The 27,623-nt window shown below is 46.6% G+C and overlaps 1 protein-coding gene across 1 annotated transcript; it reads right to left on the bottom strand.

The window, feature by feature from the left end:
* Window positions 1-810: 810 nt before the first annotated feature.
* On the bottom strand, window positions 811-26,828 carry LOC149336135 (putative glutamate receptor). The gene is made up of 9 exons (XM_089554082.1): window positions 26,790-26,828; window positions 21,670-21,732; window positions 15,987-16,090; window positions 14,469-14,559; window positions 12,748-12,909; window positions 10,790-10,943; window positions 9,628-9,845; window positions 2,444-2,730; window positions 811-1,111 (listed from the first exon to the last, which is right to left on the bottom strand). The coding sequence occupies exons 1-9, from the start codon at window positions 26,826-26,828 to the stop codon at window positions 811-813; spliced, it is 1,419 nt and encodes a 472-aa protein (XP_089410208.1).
* Window positions 26,829-27,623: the final 795 nt, after the last annotated feature.

The following is a 27,623-nucleotide window of genomic DNA, read 5'->3' as shown; positions in this document are numbered from 1 at the left end:
AGTTACCTTCAAAGCAGGAGGCAGCTATGTCTCGAGAAACAATCAGAGAAAATAGTGGGTGCTAACATATGTCGCAAAGGTATGTACAGCTCTATACAGCCAATCAGCTTGAGGTTCGGTCGTTCAAGGACTTGTGACGTATGCTCATCGATAAACCTGCTCTGGTGTCCAACAAATACGCTAAGGCGAGAGTATCTATCCAGCCATTAATCAAATGGCGAGAAGCTGTAGCGACATATTTCCTTTTTGTTTTTTTGTCGTTATTTGAACGTAGATGACGGCGCTCTCTTGCAACAGCAAACGCCCGGTTTATTGAGGTGTCATGTTACTCTAAGCCACCAAGACAGGTATAAGATGGTGATTGCTCTTTGGTTCCATTCGTTTTTTTTTTGTTCTCTCACACATTATGACTGCCGGACGAGATGCCACATAGCCGCCGCTTGTGGCCTTGATGTAGTGAAGAGGAAAGGCCCAAAGTGCCGTCCCTTGAACTAGTGCCTAAGAGGACAGAAAACACATCAGAAAGGATTGGAATTCGAATGATTATATTCATATTCACTGGCATTTTTAAGAGATTCGCTATCGACGTCCGCAGAAGTGCTTGCATTTCAGCCAAAGTGTTATACTTAGGATGCATGCCGACAACTAGCTAACTGCTTGCGGAAAAAGGTCTTGTGGGTGACTTAAATGTAGTGCACGCAACATCAGTTGCGTGCAAGAATTTTCCAACGACATCCCATATGGAAAGACCACTTTTGTAGACAGGGTTCAACAAGTCACATCATCGTGCAACGTCAGGCCGCATTTGCTTCACACGAACCTCCACGACCTCGGAAGGCGTCCAAAGCGGCGCCTGCGCGCCATCGTGACTGACGCCTTCGGGGCAGTCCCTTTTGTGACTGGCACACACAACTCTCCGATGAAGGCGAGGCAGGAGACGCCGACGCAGGCCAGCCAGAGCAGGAAAACACCCAAGATGTCGTCGAAGGTCAGGGTGGACGCCTGCTCTGGTCCTGAGGTAGAGGAAGATGCGCCTCCGCAGCGCTTCATGTCACCCATGGCCTGGCTCCACCAGTAGTTCACCAATCCGGCTTCCATCAGTCGCCCGATGCTGCGGATGAAGGCAGGTAGATTCGAAGAGTGCGTGACTCGGTGGACGCCAAAGAAACTACTGCGCTCTAAAACACGTGTACGCTAAAAGGCTTAAAGAGCAGTCCTCTGGAAATAGCAATAGCAGGAAATAGTGTTTACCATGTGGAAGCGAACATAGGCGGAAGCATGCAGGATAAAATAGAAAGAAAGATTGACAAAAGTTAAAGTCGTGCACTTCTTTGAGAAGACGAAAAACGCGGCGCAAATCATTCCGAAAATTATTACCTCAGATTTCTAACGACCCGGCGCAAGGGCGCAGTGGTTAAGCCCTCTTTGGACTACCCGGGTTTGAGCTCGACAGCGGCGGGCGCGTTTCGATAGAGGCGGAACACTAAAGGCGCCCATGTGCTGAGCGATGTCAGTGCATGTTAAAGATCCCCAGGTGGTCTAAATAATTCCGGACACCTCCACTACGGCACCCCTTTCTCTCTTCCTTTTTTTCACTTCCACGTTCCTCCCTTATCTTACGGCGTGGTTCAGGTGTCCACCGAGATATGTGAGACAGATACCGCCGAATTTCCTTTCCTCAAAAACCAATGTACAAATCTATTTCTAATGAAGCGCCTTTTAGTAGTGCTAGAGCAGCCACGAAGAGCCATTTCATTTTTCTAAGAAAGATGGTAAGGAAAATTACGCTGTTTTTAAGATAAGGATCGCGATCAAATTACGTGTCTTTTAAAATTTCATTCCATTCCTGTTTTTGCGCTCTCCCATATTTTGTAAACAAACCCCACAACAGCATTGGCCCTTGGTTCTTGGTTCGTGGCATTGGTTCGTGGTTCAACCTCCGAGATACTAGAGGCGTGACGCCACTGCAGAAAATTATGTAAAGATGGAAAAAACATTGGAGGAAGGTAGCCAAAATCGGTGACGAATCCCTGAAATATTAGGTTTAGAGCTGGCTGGTTTGTGCCTGCTGCTTCAGAAAATGTGCCCCGTGTCAATAGGATGAAATAGAGAGAGAAGGACACAAGACGAGTGCTTCGTCCACCGTATTTCTCGCTTTGTAGTCTTCTGGATTTTCGTAATGCGTATTCTTAATGTACAGCCCCGTCAAAAGCATACAGCTCAAGAGGTTTTCTTAGCTTCTTTGCGCGGCTCCCTAGCATATCTGGCAGTTCAAAACTTGGGGAATTGAGGACGCGACGAAATTCCTGTTCCGATTGATTACAGTCGCTGATGATGCATACGGAGGCTTGCTGCAGACCTTACAAGCGAGCCGCTTGGGCTGTGTACTTTTTACGGGGGCTGTACAGGGACAGAAAGACAATGTCATCAAAAAAAAACTTACACCATGTTGATGTCAGCGAAGAGTTTCGAATCGATATCGTTGCGGGCAAAGCTGTTGAGCGGGTGTGACACGAGGGCCTCCCGAGCCAGGTAGAACTCCGCTCCTGAGATCTCACGGCATACGGACGAAACCCGGAAGGCGAGCGAGGTGGCATCACTGATAATGGCGGCCTGTCCTCGTGCTACCCGCTTGAGCAGAGGCCTGCCGTACATCTCGGCAACTGGCACCGCGGTGCCCCGTTCACGGACCACACGGCCGATCTGGCGCAACTCAGGGTTAGTGGAGTTCTGCAGTGTGACAACAACACAAAAATGTTGTACCATTTAACATTTTTGGGCTAGCGATTCATTCACTCTGAATTTCGTTTAATAGAGATCTCGAAATATGAAGTACAAGCCCCAAATTCCTGCCATGCTTATCTTCTCGTGCAGTGGTTGCACATTCAGCGGCGAAACAAAAAAATTAACGAGAATGTGAAACGTGAATATCAACACGAAAGAATCTTATTACAGTTGGACGGAGTACCAGAGCGAGCGATTGAAGCTTCAAGGCTGCAATGATTACTGTGTGCAAGTGCTAATGAAAAATGTCAATATTTTTTCTGCAGAAAAAAAATTGCCGACGATTGCGTGATTTCCTGATGCAAAGTTTTGAGCGCAGCTCATCAGGTGTTCCAGCTTTTCGATAGATTAAGGCAAAGAATGTGAACAAGACATGTATGTACAATTATAAGACAGCTTTTTATTTTTTCAGACATATTCCATCTTCAAGAAACTCTTCACTAAAAGTAAAGTCACACTTGAGAGAGATTATAATAGTAAAGGAGTATTGCACTTAAAGTGCACTACCACAAGAGAGAGAGGCAAGCAAACAACACACAATTTGTTCACTGAAGCTTAAACGGCGGCTCGGTTGGTTGGTTGCGACTGAGAGAAGGATGAAAAGGAAAGTGCACGGGCCTGCCAACTGGCTCAAGCCGAGCCACCACCGCTGCCACGTGCAGATAGAAGAGAGTTGAAACTCAAGAGAATTTTATTGGACCTCATGGTTACACGATAAGGAACCACAGTCCCTCAAAAAATAAGAGAGTTGAAAGATAAGAGGACAGAGTAAAAGAGAGAACCGCGGCTCGGGCAGTCAACGCCCTTCTTATATAAGCTCGCTCCACGTCTGTCTGTTCTTCGCGCAAAAGCAGGCGTGCACATACACACAGTGTAGGCTATGCAATCTTTTTCTTGTTCACGCGCTGTGCGCGCGTCCTCATTGGTCAAAGGCTGGGAGTGGCTCCGAGGAGCATCTGGAACTTTCTGTCGCGGCGCCGCCGCCATCGCACGAGTGATGAGGTGGAGGGCATCTCTCAGCGCACGCAAGGCTACGCCCTCTCCATCAATATCACGTAGAAACGACTCGGGCAATCTATAAATCGATGGCATTACCCCCGCGCGCCGCGTCGGCGAACGGTGGGAGAGGGGGCAGCCACACACAAGGCTAGTCGCTCTCCAAGGGTTCCATCTATCCCGTTTTAATGTTTGGAAAACTTTATTGAGCAAGTGAGTTTGGACCGTACAAGGTCTCAGGGCCACCGCACAGCCCTCACATTACGCGCATGTGTCCAGGCCACGTAGGGCCATGGCACTGGCACCCCGGTTCACACAGCGAAGTTGCGCGTCCGGGTCCTGCGACGCAAGGAGGGCCTCCCATTCCTCCCATGTACCGATGGCGGGCTGTCCCTGCGGGGGAGGATCGGCAGGGCAGCCGAAGAGGATGTGGTCTAGGGTGGCGTGCGGTTCTCCGCAGAGAGTGCACTCGGGGGAAACATGGCGGAAGTGGGATAGAAGCTGAGGGGTAGGAAGAGTTCGGGTCTGGAGTCGCCTCCAGAGGATTTGTTGGGAGTGGGATAGGCGGGGGTGGGGAGGGGGATAGAGTCGACGGGCAAGGCGTGCTTGTTGAGTTAGTTCTGAGAACGTGTGTGCCCGCTCCCTCGAGAAATCCCGGCTGGGGTCGCCATTTGCCCGGCAAATAAGTCCTCGGGCTATGTTATCGGCGGCCTCATTTCCGGGATTGCCAGAGTGAGCCGGCACCCACACGAGCTCAATACGCCTATCGGGATTTAGGGTGCACATTCTCAATATCTGCCACGCAGGGGGATGGGCGCGTCCGCGGGCGAAGTTAAGAATGGCTGTTTTGGAATCGCTTAGTATATAAGCCGCATTGGTTTGGGCAATGGCTATTGCTATAGCTGCTTCCTCTGCTTCTTCCGGGGTACAAGGTGGGTCTATGAAATGGGTAAATGGGGGGGCTGCTGGATGATAAGCCACAGCTACTGAACGGTCTGTACCACACGCGGCGTCCACCCAGCGCACATCCTCTAAAGTGCCATATTCTTTATGGAGAGCTTTGGCTCGCGCGACTCGGCGGGATTGATGGTATTCAGGGTGGACATTCTTAGGAAGGGGTTTGACGCGCGCCGGCGAGAGTCATCCGTGGGGCGCTGCTTTTTTTTATTGCGAAAGCAATACTACGCTCATGAACGGCCTTTTGCGTAGCCGTGGCCGGTAGCCACGTTAGACCTTTAGAATGACCTCTGACGTCGTAACAGGGTGAGAGATGGGCTACCATGTCCAGTCGTCGCGCAGCGGCGGCCGGTAGCCACGCCTGACATTTAGAATTACCCCTGAAGTCATACCATGCCTAGTGACGTCACAGCATTACGTCTTACCAGGAGCGTGAGCCGGGCTACCAACTCGGCTCGACGCGCAACGGCGGCCGGTAGCCACGGCGCGCCGCGCTCCTCCCGCTAGAGGCGCTAGTGACGTTATAGCATGACGTCATACCAGAAGCGAGAGACGAGCTACCAACTCGGCTCGTCGGGTAATGGCGGCCGGTAGCCACGCGTGATCTGTAGACGCGGCGCACTGCGGTCCTTCTTTAGACGCGGCGCGCCGCGTTCCTTCCGTTAGAGGCGCTGCGCTCGCTTTCGCAACCTACCAGGCTTAACCAAAGCTAAGCCCCCGCAAATTTGTTTGCTTCTTGCTAAGGAGGGGAGGAGGTTGCGCTTTTACCCTCTCCTGGTTACAACGGACAACGGCGTCGGGGACGCCACGAAACGCAGAAACGGGCGCCTAAGAGCTGAGCTCTAAAATTGTAATTTTCTCTTTAATCCGGCGTTTCATTCATTCTCATTTTATTAAACGTTGATAGTACGTCCAGCGTTCCCTTTAAGCAGCAGCCTGGACGAGTCTTGCAGTTGATGTTTACAAGGCAAGATAAAAAACACTGGGACAGCCGCACTGCAGCCTAAGCAGTACTAACAGAATACACCGATGGTAACGTATTCAGCTGTGTTAGCAGTATTTCAAGCATTTCTCAAGCCTGCGAAGGGGAGGACAACAAGTGTTCTTGGAGAAACAGAACAATCCTCGCTGACGGACGCAATCCGCGTAAAGAACGTGTGAGCAAGACATACTGCGCGCATAGGTCCCTTCCAAAGTGCTGGGGCAGTGCCCTAGAGGAGTCCGCGTGCGTTTAAAGCGGGGCTAACATACGGTATGTCAATTCCTGCTTTTCAAGCGAATGTCTAGGACACCGCGGTAGCTCATTGCAACAGTGGGTTCGGCAAGAGAAAAAGAATGAAGAAAAACCTTAGTAGTTGCTAACGCAGACATTATTTATCGCACTGTATGATGAAAAAGGTTTCTTTTTATCATTTATAATGCTGCTACGAACGAATGAACACTTCTAGGTGGATGCAAGGTGAACTCAGCAATGGTAGTTGTGGCGGAAACGCTACTCTCTTTTAATTTCACTGCCGGGTTTTTCCGGTTCGCCTTTCACGCGCCTGAGGGCGGTTCTTTGTTGCGCTTCAGTGCAGGCGTGTCGAAGGGTTACGATTCTGTCATTATTCCTTAATTACGAACCTACCCTCATTCAACCGTTAAATCAAAGTATTGTCTCAGTACTATATAACCTACGTGAGAATGAATAATAACGAAAGAAGACAGCAAAACAAAGCTAAACTAAGCGGTCTTCCCAGATTGGAAACCCTAGAAAAATGGGATAGTAGGCATAAAAACATGTTTAGGGAGGCCATAATATGTGAAAACGCAAAGTCAATGGTGTTGCGACAGCGCAAAAATTAGGCGTTTAGGCGCACCGCATGCACAAATGCCGTCCGCGAGTGGTGTTGACCGACAGCCACAGTTCCATGGGAAACGACGTTGTAGTTGGCTGTTTCTTGATGTCCAAGGTATTGAGCGGGCGGGCTTCATACACTTCTTCGACGAACTAGCTCGCGGACAGAACTAGATCGTCACCCCCGCAGATGCGCATCGTGTTCACCACTATGCGATCCATACCTCTCTGGAGTGTACGAAAAAACAGGTAAACCTCGCCGCTTCCTAAGTCGCTGTATTATAAGTGGAGGGAGAAGATGTACGGTCTCTTTGTGAGGATTTCTGCGCGTCAACTTTCATATGAATGGTAGGCTGCTGTCGTTCGTTGGCTTTATGGACTAGCTTAAAAACGTCTCTTCGCATTTTTGATGCAGAGCCATGGCCTGGCGATTGAAGATGGCTCACTCAGAGGGAAAGGTCATTCGCTTTTGCATCGCGCGTCAGGTAACCGGTGGCTACTACTATACACTTCTATCCATTCAACGTCAAAGGGCATGGCCTCTAAAGATTTATGCTTGCTTTATGGATTTGCGTTTGGGATGGCTCGACAGACTGCCAAGTAGCGCTGGCACTCCGCCAGCCTCTTTCGCAGCTGTCATTCTAGGGAGGTTTTGAGGTACGCATGAAGATGGAAGGAAGGTTACGCAAGTAATAACAGTAGCACGATTTAGAGACAATTTCTATGAATCAAAGGTGGCCGCAGCCCGATTCGTCTTGGTAGGCAAGCAGGACTTTACTGGGCAGGTCGAATGGTATGACCAGAGTGTAAATTTTATTGCTCGAGCTACAGTTGACTCGTAAAGCACCACTCCAGAGGTAGAACTACGGTAGTGAATGAGCCAAGTTTCGGGGCCCTGCTGTGCGCAGATCTCCGGTTTCCGACAAGCAGCTGCAACAGCGCGTCGGGACGTTGTCTTGTAATGAGGTGGGGGATTGCTGACCGCTCCAAGGAAGCTACCATCATCCGGGTTGCCTTGAATAGGACGTGCGACTGGCTTGCGCGTCTGGCCATCAGCGTCGATGAGTTAGCGATGGGACTGATAATCAAAGGTGACGTCGGAATATTGCGCACATAACGCTAAAAGCGGTAATGACACGCAAAACGTCTCTAACTTCAACCAGCACAAGCAGTGTAGATAAATGTGGACCTGGCCTCAGCTGCCATGCCGCTACTGGTGGAACTTGGAGCGCGCTATAACCCCTCCCCCTCCCCTCTTCTTGTTCCTTCTCTGTGTTAGAGAAAGTTGATCGAGCATCGCTGCTGATCAACTTCGATCGAGCATCGCTGCTGTTAGAGAAAGTGAATCGATCGCTGTGCTGACGCCTTCCTGTCGCTGAACAAGATGTTTGCTTGCATCCGTGTGTAGTTTTCTGTCCGATCTTCTTCGAAATGTGAAAGTTTTTAGCGGGATTCTAGCAGCCGTCGTTACTGGTCAAAAGCTATGTCTTTTCTGCTGCCCCTTAAAAATTATCCGCCATCTTAGGGTATGTGCTTCAGTGGGCTGCGACGGCAGCGACAGCGTGGCAGTGGCAGCGACGGGAATACGAGGAGACACCCACAGACCATCGAACTGTTTTTTTTTTGCCACTAGAAGCTTAGAAGGCCGTCACGGCAGAAAGTTTCTAAGCGTCAGTTTAGATTTCGTTACCACTGAAGACGAGCTCGAGAGACGTCAATTGTGTAAAATCAGAACGATAATTGTGACTTTGAGGAAAAAGTTACTTCATTGAACACCTTCTACTACTACTTTTGTTGGTCCCAGCAGACGCTCCGCAAATTTTGTCGAAAAAAATTACAATGTTAACACAGACAGTTTGCTACCAGTAAGAACACCGTGCATTATGTTTTAGAACCTTGCTGGAGCACAGAAGAAGGGACAGAAAAGAAATCAGTTGGACCCAACTCGAGTGACGAAGATACTTGTCTCTCGCTGCCTCTCATCACCTCGTATTTATCAAAACAACTCCCTGGGCTTACACAAAGAAAGCAGGCTGCTCGCCGTAGCCGAAGCTTGTGGATAAACGCCGTTCTTTTTCGAAATGTTATGCAGCCGCCGTTCATATATTTACCGACAAGGGGAAGCTTTGGGCCAGTTGGTCTGACATATTCGAGAGGAGGAATAACCGCGGACTTGGACGAGACTGAAGAACGCGGAGAGGACAAGACGAGCGGTAACTAGCAACTGAAGTTTACTTGAAAAAAAGTCATGTTGCAGCAAACGTTGCACCTGCGCATAGCGTGCGTAACAAAATTACATTGCGAGAACTGAGATAGTGACACGTGGAACACACGCGATAGTTAATGAAATAAATTGAAACGAACAACAAATAGCAATGAGTGAGCGTTCCGTGGAGCTTTTAGATAAAGAGACCCGGTTTCTGTTAAACCTGTGACGGGCATCTCAATGCTATTTTTTTGTACGTTTCGATTTATTTCATTAACTATCTCGTGTGTTCCACGTGTCACTATCTCAGTTCTCGTAATGTAACGGTGTTACGTACGCTATGCGCAGATGCAACCTTTGCTGCAACATGTCTTTTTTCCAATAAACTTCAGTTGCTAGTTACCGCTCGTCCTGTCCTCTTCTCGTTCTTCAGTCTCGTCCAAGTACGCGTTTATTCCTCCTCTCCAAAAATATATTTACCAGGGAACTCTTTCCACAAGCTCGCTGAAAGTTGAAGCCGCTGCTTTCCAGCCAAACCGTTTAACTTTATTATATACTTTGAACAGTACATTTTATGCACTCTGTATTGTATTCAGTTAGACTTTTCGGTGCATGGGTTGTATGGCTTAGTCGTTGCTGCAGTATCATTGAAGTGGCGGCTGCTATTGCTAAAATATAGCTGAAGTATTGTTAGTCATTTCTAAAGTATTCCTCCTCAATGATCTACATTATTCATTCCAATCTACATGCTACAATGTTTATTTCGAAAAAAAAGCAAGGCCACGGAGATAACTGGGTGACCTTTCGGAGCGCGCCGAACAGTAACACTGTCTTCGAAATGACTCACCGCCACCATAGAGACGTAGGAAGTGCCAAGCCACATGTGCGGTACGGTTTGCGGCCTCCGAACTAGATGGCGGGCGCTCTCAATCTTCTCCACCTCTGACTTGATCATCAGGCAGGCGCGCATGTGTCCGCAGAAGGCGTTCATCAGCACCACCGTGGCCAACCACCAGACGGCGCTGAGGATCCGCTGGCCGCTCCGCTTGGGGGCATGCGCCGACGCTGCGCGAGGAATAAAATCCACGTAGATATGTTTGAACAGTAACGCTTCATATTTCTTAGAGCAGTAAAAACAAAGAATTGACAGCATAAGCTTGATCAAGAAAGCAAAGATGGCAGTCTACGGTGCCTGAGTCCAGGCCGGTGCTAATGCAAGACCGTAGATTTTGCTGAAAGGGGCGTGAAATTAGCAAACTACAGCTACTTAAGTGACTTCCCCGCGTTGCGATATTTTACTTGGTCAGTAGACTTTTGGTCAGTAGCCTTTTGTTCAGTATTCTTTTGAGCATTGATGATCACTCCTACTTTCATTATAAATGAGAAAGTTTGATTTAAAAATTTGTGCCCCCTTTTTCACCTCTAGGTTTACCGGTGGTATACAGAACGATTGCTGTGGCGACGCAGCTGTGACATCGATGATGATTAGGTGTAACATTGCCCAACCTCAACGCCGACAGAGGGCAGTTTTAGCTTTTGGGAGTGCCTGATTCGTTTCATTAAACAAGCCCACAATAATATTCTGTGAGTTTGTCCCGATATCGTGGTGACGGCACCCTCTACAGATGACGAAAGAAGGCACCTCTCTTTGGAGCCACCCTTTGAGGTTGAAACGTGTTTCTTTTAAAGCTGTCAAGGTCCATCTTTTAGTAAATGTGGCGTGGTCATTTCTGTCTCCTACGAGCACTTCGCCATGCGTTCAAATATCGGGTCGCTGTCACAGCTGACTATAAAGAACACTTTGTTTTCATGAACTAGAGATATACGACTAAATAAAGATTACCAAACCAGAATTTTCTCGCTAGGAGAGCTTTACCATGAGGCTCTGTCTTCACTGTTAAAGGCCTAATGTTTTCTAACAAATAACCTGAGTTTTTAAAACAAAAAGTTTTCTTTCGGAGCACGAGAAAACTAAAAAGAACCAGAAGGTTTGACCTCGAAACTATTACCTTCTAAAAACAGGTTTTCCACGTACATCCACATCGCATCAATGAGCTGATTTATGACAGAAGGACGGTGCCCCAACATTGTAGCGTGCAGGTGGTTAAGCAGGGCAGTCACTGCAGATACGATGAGCAGTGCCACGCTTAGGAACATCCATACCTGTAACCAGAAGCATCAATCAGTCTTTAACACTCATCAAAATATTTTTTTTTCTGAACTGTCTGAGTTAGACCATTCATACCTGTGTTGATGTTTCTAGTGAAGTGAAATATTGTTCTCATACTTTGATCATTGGTTCAATTTGGAATCCTTTTTTCATAGTACTCAGGTGTGCTGAAGTGATCTGCTCGTAAGGTTTTGCGATTGTCTAGAGACTAGATACACAAATAAACAAAGAAATTAGGTCTTTAATAAGTATAGAAAAAAATATCAGCTGATTCGGGTAGCTAGACCAAACGCGAATATGTGTGGTAGCATGACATCAACTATCAGTAGGAGCTATGACCTTGCTAGCTAGCACCAAGCTACCACCTAGTAGCCATCTAAACAGTTTCTTCCATTTCGCTGCTGTGGAAGCACCATTGGAATCACCTTTTCCTCCTAACCGCTGCTGATCATTCCGCTTAGTTCGGTGCACGTAGGGATGGTGCCGCATAATCAGCGCCCCAAGTTCTCGTTACCTCGTTACCACTGGCTACAGCCAAGCAAGTAAGCAACCCTGTAGGCAGGTGAACAGTGTCAAAGTGGCAAAAGGCAGGTGTTGCCATCGGTGGAACTTGGGTTGCTTGGATTGGGTTGCGACCTAGGTTACGCTTGCTGAGAAACCTCTCACGATTGAATGGACACTGTGGGCAGGTTGCTCACCACCAGGTTGGCAGGTGAGCAGTCTGCCTAAAAAACCGGCTTCAGACAAACAGACAGAGAAACTCACGAAGTCCAAATGCGGGGACTGGCGACAATAAGAGCTAGGCCACCAAACGAAAGATATACTACACCTGCGTGTCTCGTGCTTCATGTTGCTTTCAACTTGCTTTTTTCACTCATTTTCTTGTGTTTTCAAAATTTTCTTTTTGTCTTCTAACTTCCCGTGTGCACTTGCTGTTTACGATTTCCGAAGTTCCTTTTAAAAGCTCTTTTATCTCATTGACGGCTTAACGTGGAACACGCTATGGTGTTCTCTTTCCCTCAATTTGTCATGTTTTGCCGCTTTTCATCACCAGTCACCAATTCAGTTCTGCTGGTGGTGCAGTTCAGATTTATCTTTTAGCTTTTTCGAGTTCCAACGGGCTTTCTCTTCTCATTGCCAGCGGGCCCAAAGATTGGGCAAATAATGCTTCAAGTTTCCTTTCTGAGACCAACTTTCAGCCTCACCACTTGCCAGCCACTCTCCATCTCCCTCTCGTGGCCTTCCTCTTCGAAGTGAAAAGCGTATTTAAACTCTGACAACGCTTACTTGAGCTTCAAGGACGACGAAGAGGCCTGTAGTCAGAACGTTGGCTACCTAAATAAGGATTCGCTTCAGCCTCAGGTTCATTTTGTGTTGGTCTATGCAGACCCGTTAAGTTGATGATTACTTCAGGTCTCATAATTCTTCTTGGTTGGTTTTCCGCGTTCAGTTGCTCTTTTGGTCTTAGTAGTTCAGTACAATTGAGCTAACTGTGGCGACAGATAACTATCGACAGAAAACTAAACTCGTTCGAAAACTATAGTTCCTTATCTTTTACTCTTTTTGGCCACAAGAAGTTTCAACTGACGTAACCGCGCCTATTCGTTCTGTCCTGAGGAGTGAAAGCGAGAATAATTAGCACTGATTATCAGATTATCGCTGCTCGGGACAGATTTGTAGAAATGCATTAGGAACCTGAACATTCACAACTTTTCGTGTGACATTTCACATTGAAGCGATGAATGTATACAATCATTGAGCAACGAAGCATGTACCGTTCCAGATACGTATACAGACCATCCAGTCAAAAGCCATAATGTATCCGAAGACACTGCTCTCCTCCGCTGTCGTGCGGCCCGCGAGGATACGCAGTTCCTCGAGGTAGAAGACGGCCGTAGGTTTGGCGATGGTGAGCCGCTCAGTGGCAGGGAAGAACGGACCCATGGCCAGGTCACTCTCCTGCAGCACAAATTCCCAAGAGGACAAGCGCCTCGATTTTGCGCCATTGCTTCCGAGCCTCGCCATCGTAGAATACGAAAGGGATTCAGAAAAAAAAAAACAAGCTGTGCTTTCTTTTCCCAATGAGGAGAGTCAGCATGGAGAGCGCAGGATATCGATTATCGATAGAATATACTGAAAGGCCATATGTTTTGAAGTTTGATTTTTATTAAATACCACAATTATCACAATATCACAATAATAACACAATATCACAGTAACACAATATCATCTTAACAGCACACCATACAAATTAAAGACCCCATATAAGTTGAGAGAGATAGAAGGAAGCGCTCCAGCATATGCTTAGCATGGAGGCTCTCCTCGCTAAAGCACCCGTTGGCGTTCTGCGAGTGCATTAAGTAGAAGAATATAAAACGGGAAATCACGTCTTTACGGCAAGGGAACGAGCCACTATGATTTCGCTAAAATAGGCACGCTCGGCTGGCGTATAGAAGCAATAATTGCAACACGAAGGGCAGGGCCTTAAATTCCAGGAACGGTTCGTTGCAGGTGGTGATTGTGACCATATAAACAATAGATATGCACCCTCAAGAAGTTTCCAAGTGGAAGGGACTTGTTCAGGAACTCGAAAGCAAAAAAATACAATGAATATGCAGCTCACATCCCAAACCTCAGAAAACCGGAAATCAAGGAAGACATGATGAAAAGTGGCGGGCAGAGCGTGGTGGTTTAAGCAAGTCTGGCAATAAGAATGTGCCCAGAAATTCACATAAGTTCGCAAAATCCTGATGCATTGATGAGCGAGTACTGAATATCGCCGGATTAGGGCTCAGGTTATCAACTTACAAAATAGGCATCCCGCTTAAAACAAAGTGTTCCTGTTAATCTACCTTAAATTTGTTACAGTGAATGGTACTACGCAACGAGCTACCTTTCATACTTTTAGTGGGACCACCGCAACAAGCAATGCCGTGAAATAGAATTTTTTTTCAGAATTTTTTCTGTCGTCGCATTTTTTCTTGCCTTGCGAAACGTTTTTATTTGCTGCTTCACGTTCTGCGGAATGCGGGGTAATGGTTCGAAGTAGCACTGAGATGTTCAAAATTGTTAAGAAATTTCTGACCTCAGATGTTTTGTACATTTTTGGGCATTTCATATTTAGAGAAAATAAGGTGTTACTTTGCAGTCGCTATAGTTAAAAGCACAATGCTCTTTATTCCCGGCAAAAAAAAAATCATGCCCTTGAATGGAAACTTTCACATTTTACAACTGTTTCCTTCAGACTATGTTTTGCTGTGTTGGCAAACTTAAGTTTGAAGCCTTGGCACGAATAAATTTTATTCGCAAAAACCACCTAGGAGAATTTTCACCAGTGTGTTACCACACACAATGGAATTTTTCACAGAAAATCTAATACGATTGAGCGCAATTTCTGGGTCATTTCACGTGGAGTGGCCCAGATTCCATGCAAAAACAGGCATTGGAATTAATATTCATGTTCGAATGTTGGTTTTCTGTACTTATGTTCATGGGAACGCAAAGAGAAGTACACTTACATTACGATGCAGCATGCCCATACAGCCAGTCCAGGAACCGTCGGGCTGCGGACTGCCCGTAGTGACCTCTGGCGGTAGAGCGATGGTGAAGCTGCACAATGGAGCATGCAAACTTGCGTTTCCCATTTTTATTTAGTGGCGTAATTATCAGCAGTGGGTTTGATTTCTCGAATTAACTGCGGGAGACAGTGACAAAAAGGTCAAGATTCATCGATAAACATGCGCATAAATATTTTGATCGAGATTATCCTATCCAGTATCGACACCTTGCCTGAGGATGTTTGCTAGCTGTGTGAATATAACCTGGTTACATCTGTCGACCGAAGCTTACTTTGCACTCCTAGACGAGGCTAATACACTATTACATGTCCCTTGTTAACCTCGTAATACCTTCCTTCTAGCAATTAAAGCATGACCTATACCAAGTACCTTATCGCTGCCTTGTCTTTCCTGTCGTTTCTGCAACCTGCATTTAGTTTTACCTGCGTTAGGCTTCGGAAGATGACGACGGCAATGTCTATACCTTTTCATTTCAGAACTAAAGAAATACTTAACCGGATGTGGTCAGTAAAAATTCGGAGGACGCTTAAACTCCGCCTTAAGTTTATGTCGCGATAACTTTTGTAGATGCAGCGCGCATCACGATTACGTTAAGTAATTAGGAATACGAATGAGAGTAATATCTACGACATAAAATGATACCGATCAAAAGAGTGCGAGGCGAAGACAAAGAATGCGCGGCGAACACAGGCCGCGACTGGCAGGGATGCCGCCACGAGAGAAACCGGTGCGGTGGCGCTGCTGTAGCTCTGGCGCAGCTTCGGCGACACAGGACTTTGGGCATAACGCAGTCCTGAAACCTATCGCTTTAACAGAACGAAGCTGGACATAGGAGATAATTCGCTGCATGACTGTGTGTGTGTGTGTTTGTGTGTGTGTGTGTGCGTGTGTGTGTGTGTGTGTGTGTTTGTGTGTGTGTGTGTGTGTGTTTGTGTGTGTGTGTGTGTGTGTGTGTGTGTGCGTGCGTGCGTGCGTGTGTGTGTGTGTGTGTGTGCGCGCGCGCGCGCGCGTGTGTGTGTGTGTGTGTGTGGGCGCGTGTGCGTGTGCGTGTGTGTAGACGTATAATTTTCGGCACAAATGAGTTTAGGCTGGAGTAATAAACTAAAACTTAAACTGAAAGAGAATCACGGTCCCACCAGAAACTGTTTGCGCACTACACGTACAAAAGAGTGCCTATCACATCCTACACCCTGCTTGCATTGTCAGAGTGCTGCAGAAATGTTTTTATGAGAATAAATAATAAGCTTTAGTAAAATTCGTCACAAGCAGTTGTCTCTCCCATAATTACGATCTGGTCCCCAGTTAATGGCGATGGAAGCTGTTAGTGAGAATAGTGAGCAGAAAAATGCTTCCCTATTATCATGACCAAGAGCAGGCACCCCCTCTGCGCGCTGGACATGGTGACGTGGGCAGATATCCCGAAGTAACCCTGTCACCAGCAACAAATCGTCCACTCACTTGAAACGCAGGGCTTGGACCAGAGAGTTGAAGATGTTTCCCACAGGTCCAGAGAGGACGTACTCGCCATTAGCACCAACGGCCACATCCGTGTGAGGGTTATACTGCGGGTGAAGCGTGTGCAAACAACAGTGAAGTCGTACAGGCCAGAGATCTTAGAACTTTGCAGTACAGGTCACAGGCGCATCTGGCATAACGGGAGTCGAATGACGGGAAGGCGGTGAAGGCGTTCAGTTCTTTAAAAGGCTGATTTGTAAAGTACGCTTGAATGTCCCACAACAGTTGAAAGCTTGAGATTTCTTACGTTCACTTTATGGAAATGGCGCGGGATGTAAGCATAAAAAAAAAAAACGTATGGCGGCGGCTGTTAACGCTCACGCTCAGTAGTGCAGTAGACGCTGAGACATTAGCTTCAGGATGCCCCTTTAGACTGCCACCACTTTTAACCTTTTTCTGTCCTCACGATGACTTTTGGACGGGCGCTTTCTGGCTTTTAGTTTCATTCAAAACACAAGAATTTGTATATAAAGTGCTGCCTTTATTTCTAATAGTTTTACTGAAACGTGCGGATGGCTAATGGAAGATCCTTTCTGTCCTGTTTCTTCCACCACTACTACGACCTTCTACAAAGTTCGGTGTTGAAAGGGGAGAAGGGGGTATTTGCGTGCTTACGCGGGTATGTAGGCAACATCAGTTTAGTGATATTGAAATTACACACCTGATCCTTTCCTAAGCTACAGCAGCCATAAATAAGATACTCCTTAAGTTCTGGCTCAGCACACAGAACTTTCCGAAATTTTACAGCCTCATTCTCGAATCCGGAATAAATTGTGCAATCATATTCTAAACCAGAGCTTTAGGGCAATCGTGGACTTCTTGCTCACAATAAGATTTCAGGAGTTGGCGAGCCCAGGGTGAAAGCCATTTTACACGGCCGCTGTCGTTCACCAGGAAATGCACGTTGATGGACTCTCTTTTCGAGCCCCGAATTCAATGCGAGCCGAGGAAGTAGCGATAGCGCTTGCTGCCGCCCACGCCAATTCGAGAATCATCATTACGGACTCCCGAAAAGCATGTGATCATTACTTGGCAGGGGAGATCTCCCCCTTAGCTGCTTGCATTCTAAGACGGACTGCCACTGATCCAACACCCAAAAGAATCATTTGGGCTCCTGGCCACCAGGGCTTACGAGGTAATGAGGCCGCTGACGCGGCTGCCCGAGCGCTTACTCACCGGGCTCCTCATCCCAGCTCTTCTGGCTCGGAGACTAACCAGCCGCTGCTGCGATTCAAGGAAATTATAACGCATTATAGCGACATCCACCGCCTTTTCCCGGCCCCTGCAAAGGGGCTGAGTAAGACGGAGGAGCGAACTTTAAGGCGCCTGCAGACAGGTACTCTACTCTGTCCTGCAATCTTAAAGCATTACGATCCTAACACGGATGGGCGATGCCCACACTGTGGGGAGACCTGTGATATCTTCCACATGGTGTGGGCATGTACTCAAAATCCCCACCTCCCCCCTTCCCCTACCCCTTCCAGAGAGGCATGGGAGACTGCCCTTCTCAACTGCTCCTCGCTTGAGTCCCAAAGGGCTCTGGTGAAACAGGCTAGAGACGGGGCATTGTCATGCGGTGTCCCGGACTAGGGACGCCGACCATGTAGCGTGGCCACTCTGTGGCTCCCAAACTCTATTTCAGAAATTAAAAGTTTTCACCACCACCACCATACAGATCTGCTCCCCATCGAGATGTCAATGTCGCAGAGAGGCACTCAAGTTGCGCACTGAGGCTATTTTACGCGCACCGCGCTTATGATATTTTATTTCCCCCAGAAGACCCCGGCAACGTGTTCCCGGAGCCAGAACTACCCATCGAATGAAGGCTGTAGGTGGACTGTGGTGGCCAGCAGTACTTTTATATGGTATTTGTTCGCCGCAACATACACATAGCTAAGCGGTAGCATCCCTACTATCATCAGCGTCTTTTACTGGATTTCGAAATTAATGCAGAAATCACATTTATGACATGGTAATGACTGAATATCGAACGATGCCCAAAGCTAACCCTCTCTTTCATTTTGATTAACCAGGACCTGACACAATTGTACCCGAGGGAATACTTACGGGCATAATGGACACTCTCAAAGGGCGGCCGTACATACTAGCGCTCACTCTGCAGTGGAAACTCAGATTACGGAGTGACCAGTTCTCCCTGGTATTGCGCCCTTAGAAATTGAGAAGCGCTGCCTCACTTTCAAGGTAGAATAGCTTCATAGGCGGATGGAAGTGCTTTGAGGTAGCTTTGAAATGAGCTATATAAAGGAAGTCAAGGCTGACAGATCAGCCAAACAGGAGCGGTTCGCACTTCGTTAATGCTTGGATACCGCCTACCAACTTCTCACTGACCAATCAGAGGACGCCAGATATGCCGCTCAAATTGAGCGCAGCCCTTTCAGCCCGTCTGTGACGAAAGAGATACGGCCAATTAGAAGCGAGTTCCTTCTGTCGCTCTGCTTCCAGAGCTTACGAGAAAAAAAGGCGATAAGTGCGAACATGCTGGCTTGTTCTTGATGGGATTTATTACAAGCCAATCCGAACTCAAAGCTCAGTCGGTCCTCCTTTGCTCCAACGATCAAAAGCTAATTCTAGCCGTCGACTTGTCGCAGCGTTCGATACAACAGTCATAACATTGCAACAGTAATGTGGTATATGCCCTACAGTGCGCGGATGAGAGTTACACGTTGTGGTCGTGATATGCGAGGTTTATGCAAAGTAGGCGCGTACGAAGAATTGTGCATTATCGTCTTCCAAAACATGGCAGGTTGGAGCCGTCCTAAAGGGATATGGTTCTCAATGTGGTACCAAATCGAATCTCACCGGTCGCAAGAAAATGATACACAGTGGGTTCGGTATATCGTCATTCTCTTCATTGCGCGACCATTTGCGCGACACGCGGAATATTCCTGTCGCTCTTTTTTTTTTTTTTTGCCCTATGTTGGAAGCTTTTTCTGTATGAGTCAACGAACGAAGGGCGATTAGAAGGCAACTACGGTCTGGTACAAACGGGCAGATTTCGTCGACGGGAACTCGCACATAAAACGAATTTGTCTTCGAAAGCCCCGCGAGGTACTTTTCATGCTGTCGTCACAGGCTAACCGTACTTGTGATAACCTTTGATAACTGAGCCGGGCACGTTTATATCCGCAGCAAATATCAGCGAATCCCACTGCCCGATATTTTCGGCCTCGGTGTTTAATTTAGGCGAATACGTCCTTTGCTAGCACTAAGCTACTGGGGCGAGGCTGCATGGCCTGTACCCGGCTCTGTCTTCTGGCACTCATATTGAAGCACTCCGTGTAGGTTGTTTTGAGCAGATGCACGAATGCAAAAAAAACGAAGAAAAATTTAGAGACCACTGCGGTGACTCGCATTGGCAGAATGCGAAAGCATTGACGCCTCCTCCGCACTCTTCGCCTCTCTTTGCCTCTCTCTATATATCTCTTTTAGTTTGTAAATAAACTTAACCACCAAAATAGGCTATAATTATCGTATGCTTTAATTATACATTGATTTATTTACTCTGATTATGCCTCCTTTAATATCAACCATTTTAGTTTTTCAAATTTGGCGCCGTGGTTGCTTTCCCGTCCACTTACTATATTCCCGTCCAGCCTATTCAACCATCTAATGGTTTTTGGCTTAGTTTGGTTTGGTTTAGAGGGTTTGATGTCCCAAAGCGACTCAGGCTATGAGAGACGCCGTAGTGAAGGGCTCCGGAAATTTCGACCACCTGGGGTTCTTTAGCCTGCACCAATGGTTTTCCTGATTAATTATTTCACCTTTGTCAATTAAAATTTTTGTTTAATGAATTATCACTCACAATATACATTTCAATTCATTTCAAACTTTATTTTCACTCTTTTGCCTACTTTTCCACTGTTTTGCCGTCCACGGCTGTTTTTTCGTCCACTCACTTTATCGACGTGCGCGCTTTTCAATGTTTTTTTCGACTTTTTTGCCTCTAGTTAACTAATCATCTAATGGACATTAGCCTTAGTCGGGCGCGCCCGGGCGGCGGCCACCGCCACTGGGGTCCCATACTAGGGACCTGCACCTAGTGTTTGTAAGGATCTATTTATTTATTTATTTATTTATTTATCATCATACCCACAGCGCCATTGGCTGGCATTACAGTGGGGGGTAGAAGAAAAAGTACACAAATGCCACCGCGTGCAGGTGGTTACAAAAAAAAAGATAACAATGAGATAGAAAGAACACGGAATTATTATACACAAAAAAATGTCACAGCATGGAAGAAAATGAATCATTTCATTATATGGACACTACTTCCTCAGGCAGCTTGTTCCATTCCGAAACCGTTTTGGGGAAAAAAGACATTTTAAAAAGGTCAGTCCGGCACCTGTATTCTTTAACTTTAAGTGAATGATCTCTACGTAAAGACACGTAATCAGGGTTGGCTATATATTTGGTTCTGTCTATTGCAGTTCTAGAATGAAATATATTATGAAATAATTTTAAACGCAGTACTTTCCTACGTTTTTGAAGTGAGTCCCAACCCAAAGATTTTTTCGCGCTCGTTACACTAAAATATCGCCCATAGTTATTGAAAACAAAACGAACGGCCAAATTCTGAACTCTTTCTAGCTTTTGAACGTTAAGCAAGGTTTTCGGATCCCAGACTGTGCAAGCATACTCAAGTATGCTTCTAACGTTTGTATTATACAGCAGTTCTTTAGTCTTTAAAGGGAAAAGTTTAGCGTTACGTCGCAGGAAACCTAAAACACGACAGGCTTTGGCAGTAACGAAATGCACGTGACGATGCCAAGACATTGAACTTGTTAAATATACACCAAGATATTTAAATTCCAACACTGAAAGCAGTCTGCTATTATTTATGTTATAAGTGAAAATATGGGGAACCTTCTTTTTAGTGAAACACATATGTACAGATTTTTGTAAGTTAATATGCATTCCCCAGTTCTCACACCACTGGGCCACTTTACACAAATCCTGTTGTAATGCATCGCAGTCACTTTGATCGTTAATAATTCTATACAATACACAATCGTCCGCAAAAAGACGCATGTATGAAGAAATACCTGAAAAGATGTCATTCATGTAAATTATGAACAGTAATGGGCCCAAGACGGATCCCTGAGGCACCCCTGATGTTACAGCCACCTCATGCGATTGTTTCCCGTTGACAACAACACATTGACGCCTAACGCTCAAATATTTCTTTATCCACCTAATAACGTTCTCATTTATGTTGTACCAGTATAATTTTTGTATTAATAAGGCATGTGATACAACGTCAAAGGCCTTCTTAAAATCTAGAAAAATACAGTCAACAGAATATCCCTTATCTAAAGCACTTGACAGGTCATGTACAAATTCGGTAAGCTGGGTGACACACGAGTAACCACTGCGAAAGCCATGTTGATTAGTATTTAATAATGAATGTATACTAAGATGATTCATAATACTAGTATAAAACACATGCTCTAAAACTTTGCATAATACATTGGTCAAGGACACTGGTCGATAATTTGAAACAACATTCCTAGGTCCCGATTTATGTGTAGGTACAACATTAGCAAGCCTCCATTCATCAGGCAAGGAGCCTTCCTGTAATGACTTTGTGAAAAGAATTTGAAGGTACCTTGACAACGCAAAAGCGCAAGAAGAGAGCAGGATCGTGGGTAAGCCGTCCGGACCGGTGGCACTGTTATCTTTTAAGCGTTCTAAGAGCGACACAATTCCTCGCTGATCAAATTCAATGTTCTCCATGCGTTCCGTACAGTTCAAGGCAAGGCGAAAATCGGCAGGGCTATTGCTGTCCTCAGCAGAAAAAACTGAGCTGAAAAACGTGTTAAAGCACTTGGCTTTCTCCAGATTATCATGAACGATACTTCCGTTGTGATCGAGTGGCGGGATAGACAATTCATCCTTTCTGTTTTTTTTTATGTACTGCCAAAATTCTTTAGGGCGATCCTGGATACGCATGTCGAAAGACTGTCAGTCCCTTAAGGGCTGATCCAAACATACCTCCTGTCCCTTTTCAATAAATTTTTTTACCACCACCACCATCGACGCTGTACAAACCTCGCTGCCTCCATCAGCGTTCGTCAGGATCGCGTTCCTCTCCCGGCCAACGTTATCAGCGCACGTATTTCTGGTCCGATGGGCAAAACATGCGCCGTACCGAGAAGGCTCACACCGGGAAAAGAAAGGCTACGAGGCGTTTCGAATCGGGGAACAAAGGCGGTGGGGGAGCCCTCGGCACCAGAGAAACCGGTTCATAACCGAAAGTCAACGATTTTGCCCATCGGGGCACACTTTTTTGACGTCACACTGTTTACATCAGGAAGTGGTCTATGGTTTCATGCATTGATTTATCTCTGGAACTCCATGGTTGGTTGTTGAAGAAAGAATTGGCTGTGGTTTGACCAATGGCCATCCCGAGTATAATTGCGCAAGCAACGGCGCGGCAATCGCAGCGGCGGCGGCATCTCAGGGGGAACTTCGACTGTCTAAATTGCGTAGAGGCGAAAGCGTTTTCTGCACCACTTTGACTGCCCCTGCGGCACTGGTGACGTCACCACTGGATCATGTCACACGTAAGTAAGTACTAATTAATAAGTGTTAAGAGATTACTAATTAATCGCTAAGTACTGATTAATGACTAACTAATAATTAACTGCTAATTATTGACGCTTAAGCTTCGCCTTTAGGAGTGGAACGCTACAGCGTGTTGTAGCGCTGCTAGGGAGTCCACGGAACGCCACCACGCGTTCGGCGCGATGCTTTGCTCTTTGAACGCAGCGCTTTTTGATGAAAGGAAATGGCGCAGTAATTCTCTGTCATCTCGGTGGACACCTGAACCATACCGTACAGGAAGGGAGGAAGTCAGAGTGAAAGATCAAACAGGGGCCGCAATGCAGGAACTGAAAGCTGTACTTGAGAAAAGGAAATTACGCAGTAACTGTCTCACATATGTCGGTGGACACGCGTCATCCGTTTGTAGAGGAAGGGATGAAGTGGGAGAGAAAGAAGAAAGAGGGGCCGTAATGAAGAAAATGAAAATTGTATTTGAGGAAAGGAAATTACGCAGTAACTGTCTAACACTCGCTCATCGCGCATGCGCAGTTGGGGCTCTCCGGGGTAAATTGGTTTTTGAGGAAAGGAAATGGCGCAGTATCTGTATCACATATCTCGGCGGACACTTGAGCCACGTCGTAAGGGAAGGAAGGAAGGTAGGAATGAAAGAAGAAAGAGAGAAAGAGGTGCCGTAGTGGAGGTTTCCGGTATAATTTCGACCACCTGGGGATATTTAACGTGCACTGACATCGCACAGCACACGAGCGGGTTTGCAGCCCTCGGGCTGCGGCCGTGTATCTGTTTTTTCAGCCAGCGTCCGTTCCGGCGGACGCGGTTGTTGCGACGCGCGTCTTTACTCTCTCTCCTTTTCTCTTTCCTCTTATCTTTCAACTCTCTCCTATCTGCACGTGGCAGCGGTGGTGGCTCAGCTTGAGCCAGTCGGCACAGCCCGTGCACTTTTCCTTTTCTATCTTCTCTCAGTCGCAACCAACCAACCAACCAATCAACGGGATTTAGGACTGATTTTGTAGCGTCACCTTTGGGTTGGATTCCTATTTGAAACGAAGAATCCGATTTCCCTGGGGAGATGTACTTTATTTAGGACCCACTCTTGATAGGTCCGTAGGTGCATATTTTGAGAAATGTTCAAGGCAGCCTAAATTGCACACTGAGCCCGGCACTTATCTTCCGTTAGTAACGACTGATGGGACAGCGTCCTCACCACAGTTTTCTGTATGCCCAAACGGGGCCACCATACAGCGGGCAGTGCTTACAGAAGCTGCTACTGTATCGGTACAGCGTTCGGCATTAATGCTAGAACCATATGATCGGCAACACATTCTTCGCTTAATACCAGCGCGCAATGCCCCGCAGATTCGCATACATCCTAGAATTTGTGGGTGGTGCATGTTTCTGGTTGTTACCAGAAGTCTGAGGCCACTGACGCTAACGCATATTAAAAGCACCCGCCTTCTACTCCCATGATCCCCTGGGGCTCGACTGTATACATCATTTTAGCCCATTTACACCGGTAGGGGTAACTTCACGCGAACCTTTCTAGACGCAGAAGCGATAACTACTGATTGTATTGAAAAAAAAAAAACAAAGATGCCCAGGCTTAGCTTGGTTAAGCCAAGAATGCGTTCCATATTGCGCGGTCTTTTTGCGCGAGGTATTGCTTGGGTGGTGGTGGTGAAAACTTTTAATTTCTGAAATAGAGTTTGGGATCCACAGAGTGGCTCCGCTACATGGTCGGCGTCCCTAGTCCGGGACACCGCATGACAATGCCCCGTCTCTCGCCCGTTTCACTAGAGCCCCTTGGGACTCAAGCGAGGAGCAGTTGAGGAGGGCAGTCTCCCATGCCTCTCTGAAAGGGGTAGGGGAAGGGGGGAGGTGGGGATTTTGAGTACATGCCCACACCATGTGTAAGATATCACAGGTCTCCCCACAGTGCGGGCATCGTCCATCCGTGTTAGGATCGTAATGCTTTAAGATTGCAGGTAATGCTTTAAGATTGCTTGGCGGCACTCGATTTTCTAAGCAGCTTTTCCTCCGTGACGTATGGATGGATGGATGGATGGATAGGAGCGCCCCCTTTGAAATGGGGCGGTTGCAACCGCCACCATGCTCAGCCGTCTTTTTTTTCCCTTTTTTTCTTTCTTTCTTTTTCCTTTTTTTGTCTCACGTTATGTCACCATGTGACACCACGTGACGTCAGTCACGTGGTTAGGTGGCTGAACGGCCGCGCCCAAGGGCTGAACGGGGTGATTGCAATATCCTACACATAAAAGATTGGGATGTTGGCGATGCAGTGAATAGCATTTCATTGAAGCACGTTCCTGGAAAAAAAAAAAAAAAACTTTTGTTCTCGTAAGCGCTATTTCAAGTTTCCGCGAAAGCGCAAAAGTTGGCTGTGGGTAAAAAGATTAAATTAAGCGCGAAACAGGGTACAGTGACACAAAAAATATTTTAATAAATATGATTTTCATTGTTATTTTATTTTACTAATGAAACCAGTTTTTAATTTTTCGCGTTTTCTCAGTTCATTAAAAAATAAAACATTGTGCGCTTCAATGAATTTTTGCATAACTTACTGTATTCTTAAAGCCACAACAACTTTTACCGTTATAATCAGTTGCCATAGTTTATGGTCAATATATTTAAATTTCTAAAAACAGTAGTTTTCGGGAAAGTGGCTTACAAAGTTCTAAAAGGGTTACTTTTTTACAGACGTTGACTACGGATAGAGGTAATCAGCATAAGAATGCGTCAAATGGCTCCTTATACAATCCAACTTGATAGCTTTTTTTACAAATTTTTAAGCGCGTAAATTTTGCCGCGGGCGAGAAAAGTATTTTTGAAGTCCAGAACCTCACTGGTAGTTACTGCTGAAAAGTGCCTTCAGTGGAGAACCCGTACGCGCCCCCGCCTATTTTTCTGCTCATATACGCACCCTGAAGCCGTTATAAATGGGCGTTTGTTTCTTACCGGACGGTAAACGGAGTTCAATTATCCGTTTTCGCGGCTTGCACTTTGATGCTTTTGCATCCACATTTTTCGGTGTCTTTTGAGTGATGGACTTAAACCATTGGTTTTTTTCATGCACGTCATCCGGACCAGAGAGCTATCAGGCACTAGATATTGCGCGGGGATAAATTTCATCATGTACGTAGAGCAGATCGTGAAATCAGGTCATATACAAGAACCTGATTATTTCGCATATTGCTTTCAGAGCCAACTGCGGACTGGTCGTGCTCCATGAACGGTTAGCGTCGGCATTAAAATTACATGCACACAAGAAATCTTTCCTGCATTTCTTAGTTTGTAACTGTTTCTGGAAGTCATCAGTCGATAGACACAGCAGGCTGCAGGCAAGACTGCCTTTCGTCGGCTTATAAACATTTTAAACATTCAGAATACAGTCGAGCCCACTTATAACAAATCTGACGGTCCCGTGAATTTCGCACGTTATATCGGATGCTCGTCGTAAGTGCACTCTCCCTATAAAAGCCAAAAATAATATTTCCGGCAGAAGTGGCGTTCTTTTGTTTAAAAAAGTGCGTTATGCGGGTCTACTTGTTCAAAGATGACTTTTCCACGGCTCTTCCCCGGCTCTCCACGGCGGTAATGTTCTCCGCGGCTTTAGGAAGGGTATATAGCTAATCGCGACTGAAGCGCCTCCGGCAGTTGGTTGCCGGTCGGCCCCATTAATGAGATTCCTAACGAGGTTGAAGAGTAGTCCCACTTGGCTTTCAATTAGGCGTCATTGTGCGCGGCTATGCGATGTTTGTGATCCGCAGAAACGTAGTCATCTGAGGGAAAAATCTGAGCAGCCATATATGAACGACGCGTTGCCAGAAATAAATATGCGTCTTATTATGTGTGTTTTCGAGAACTTCATATCGAGTTTCTAGGCCCATGCAGCGACTAAAGTAGCCCAGTGCGCGTCGTACAGATTGTATCAGTTCCCCTGTCCGCTTTATGACGCTGCCTGCACATGGTAGCAGCGCAAAAGATTTAACGGAGTGGGCAAGCGACGCTTGCCACGAACTAGCATCACCCGCAAGGCATTCAGGCTTCTCATGTCGTTGATGCACAACGATGGGCAGTAGATTCGCATTCGACGATGTCCCTGACTCGCGCCCACCGCGTTTTTTCGTCCATTTCGGATGCTTTACCCACGTGGACAGCACGCAGGTAATAATTGCCCTTGTAGGTCATCCAGGTGCGCTTGGCCACCAGTTGCTTACTGTTTAAATGCCGCCTTTTTATTGCCTTTTGTGGGCTGCGTGTTCTATCCGAAGCGGTATCGCGAGGCAGTATCGCGAGGATCGATCTCGGCACTTGCAGTAAGCGTGCTCTCTTCGGGGGTTGTTGTTGTTGTTGTGACTGAGAGAAGGATGAAAAGGAAATTGCACGGGCCTGCTACTGGCTCGAGCCAAGCCACCACCGCTGCCACGTGGAGATAGAGGAGAGTTAAAAGAGCAGAGGAAAGAGAAAAAGGAAAGAAAAGACGCGCGTCGCAGCAAGAACTGCGTCCGCCGGAGCGGACGCTGCTCAAAAAACAGATAATCGGCCGATGCCGTGCTCGCCGAAGCGAGGACAGATTCTCTGGCGTTAGCTGGTTCGCTATAACCGAGTAATGCGTCCAAAATTGTTCGTGTTATCTGAGAGGAATTGCCATTGCCCCAACACAAATTTCCAAGATAGCACGGCGCTCGTTCATAATAAGCGGGTGTTCGTTTTATGTGCGGCCCGTTTTAAGTGTCCTGGTCTTATATAGTTGCAGCGAGCAGCGCTCTTGGCAGTGAAAGAAGGCCTGCTGCAAGTAAACAAAATTCATTATTTTCTTATTTCTCTCTAAGCATTATTTCTAATATGATAAAAATAACTTCTTTAATTTCTCCTTCCACGAGGAGGGCCGTAAATTTTCGGAATAATGACAATTTCGGCAACTTCAGACGGTAAAATTCCTTGGGCCAGTGTCAGCGGCGAACTGAAACATGTGACAGGAAA

The sequence above is a fragment of the Amblyomma mixtum genome, chromosome 7 (genome assembly GCF_055824585.1).
Source record: "Amblyomma mixtum isolate Tamu chromosome 7, ASM5582458v1, whole genome shotgun sequence".
NCBI lineage: Eukaryota > Metazoa > Arthropoda > Arachnida > Ixodida > Ixodidae > Amblyomma > Amblyomma mixtum.
The sequence above is the reverse complement of the archived record's forward strand: the minus strand, read 5'-3'. Positions and strand labels throughout refer to the sequence as shown.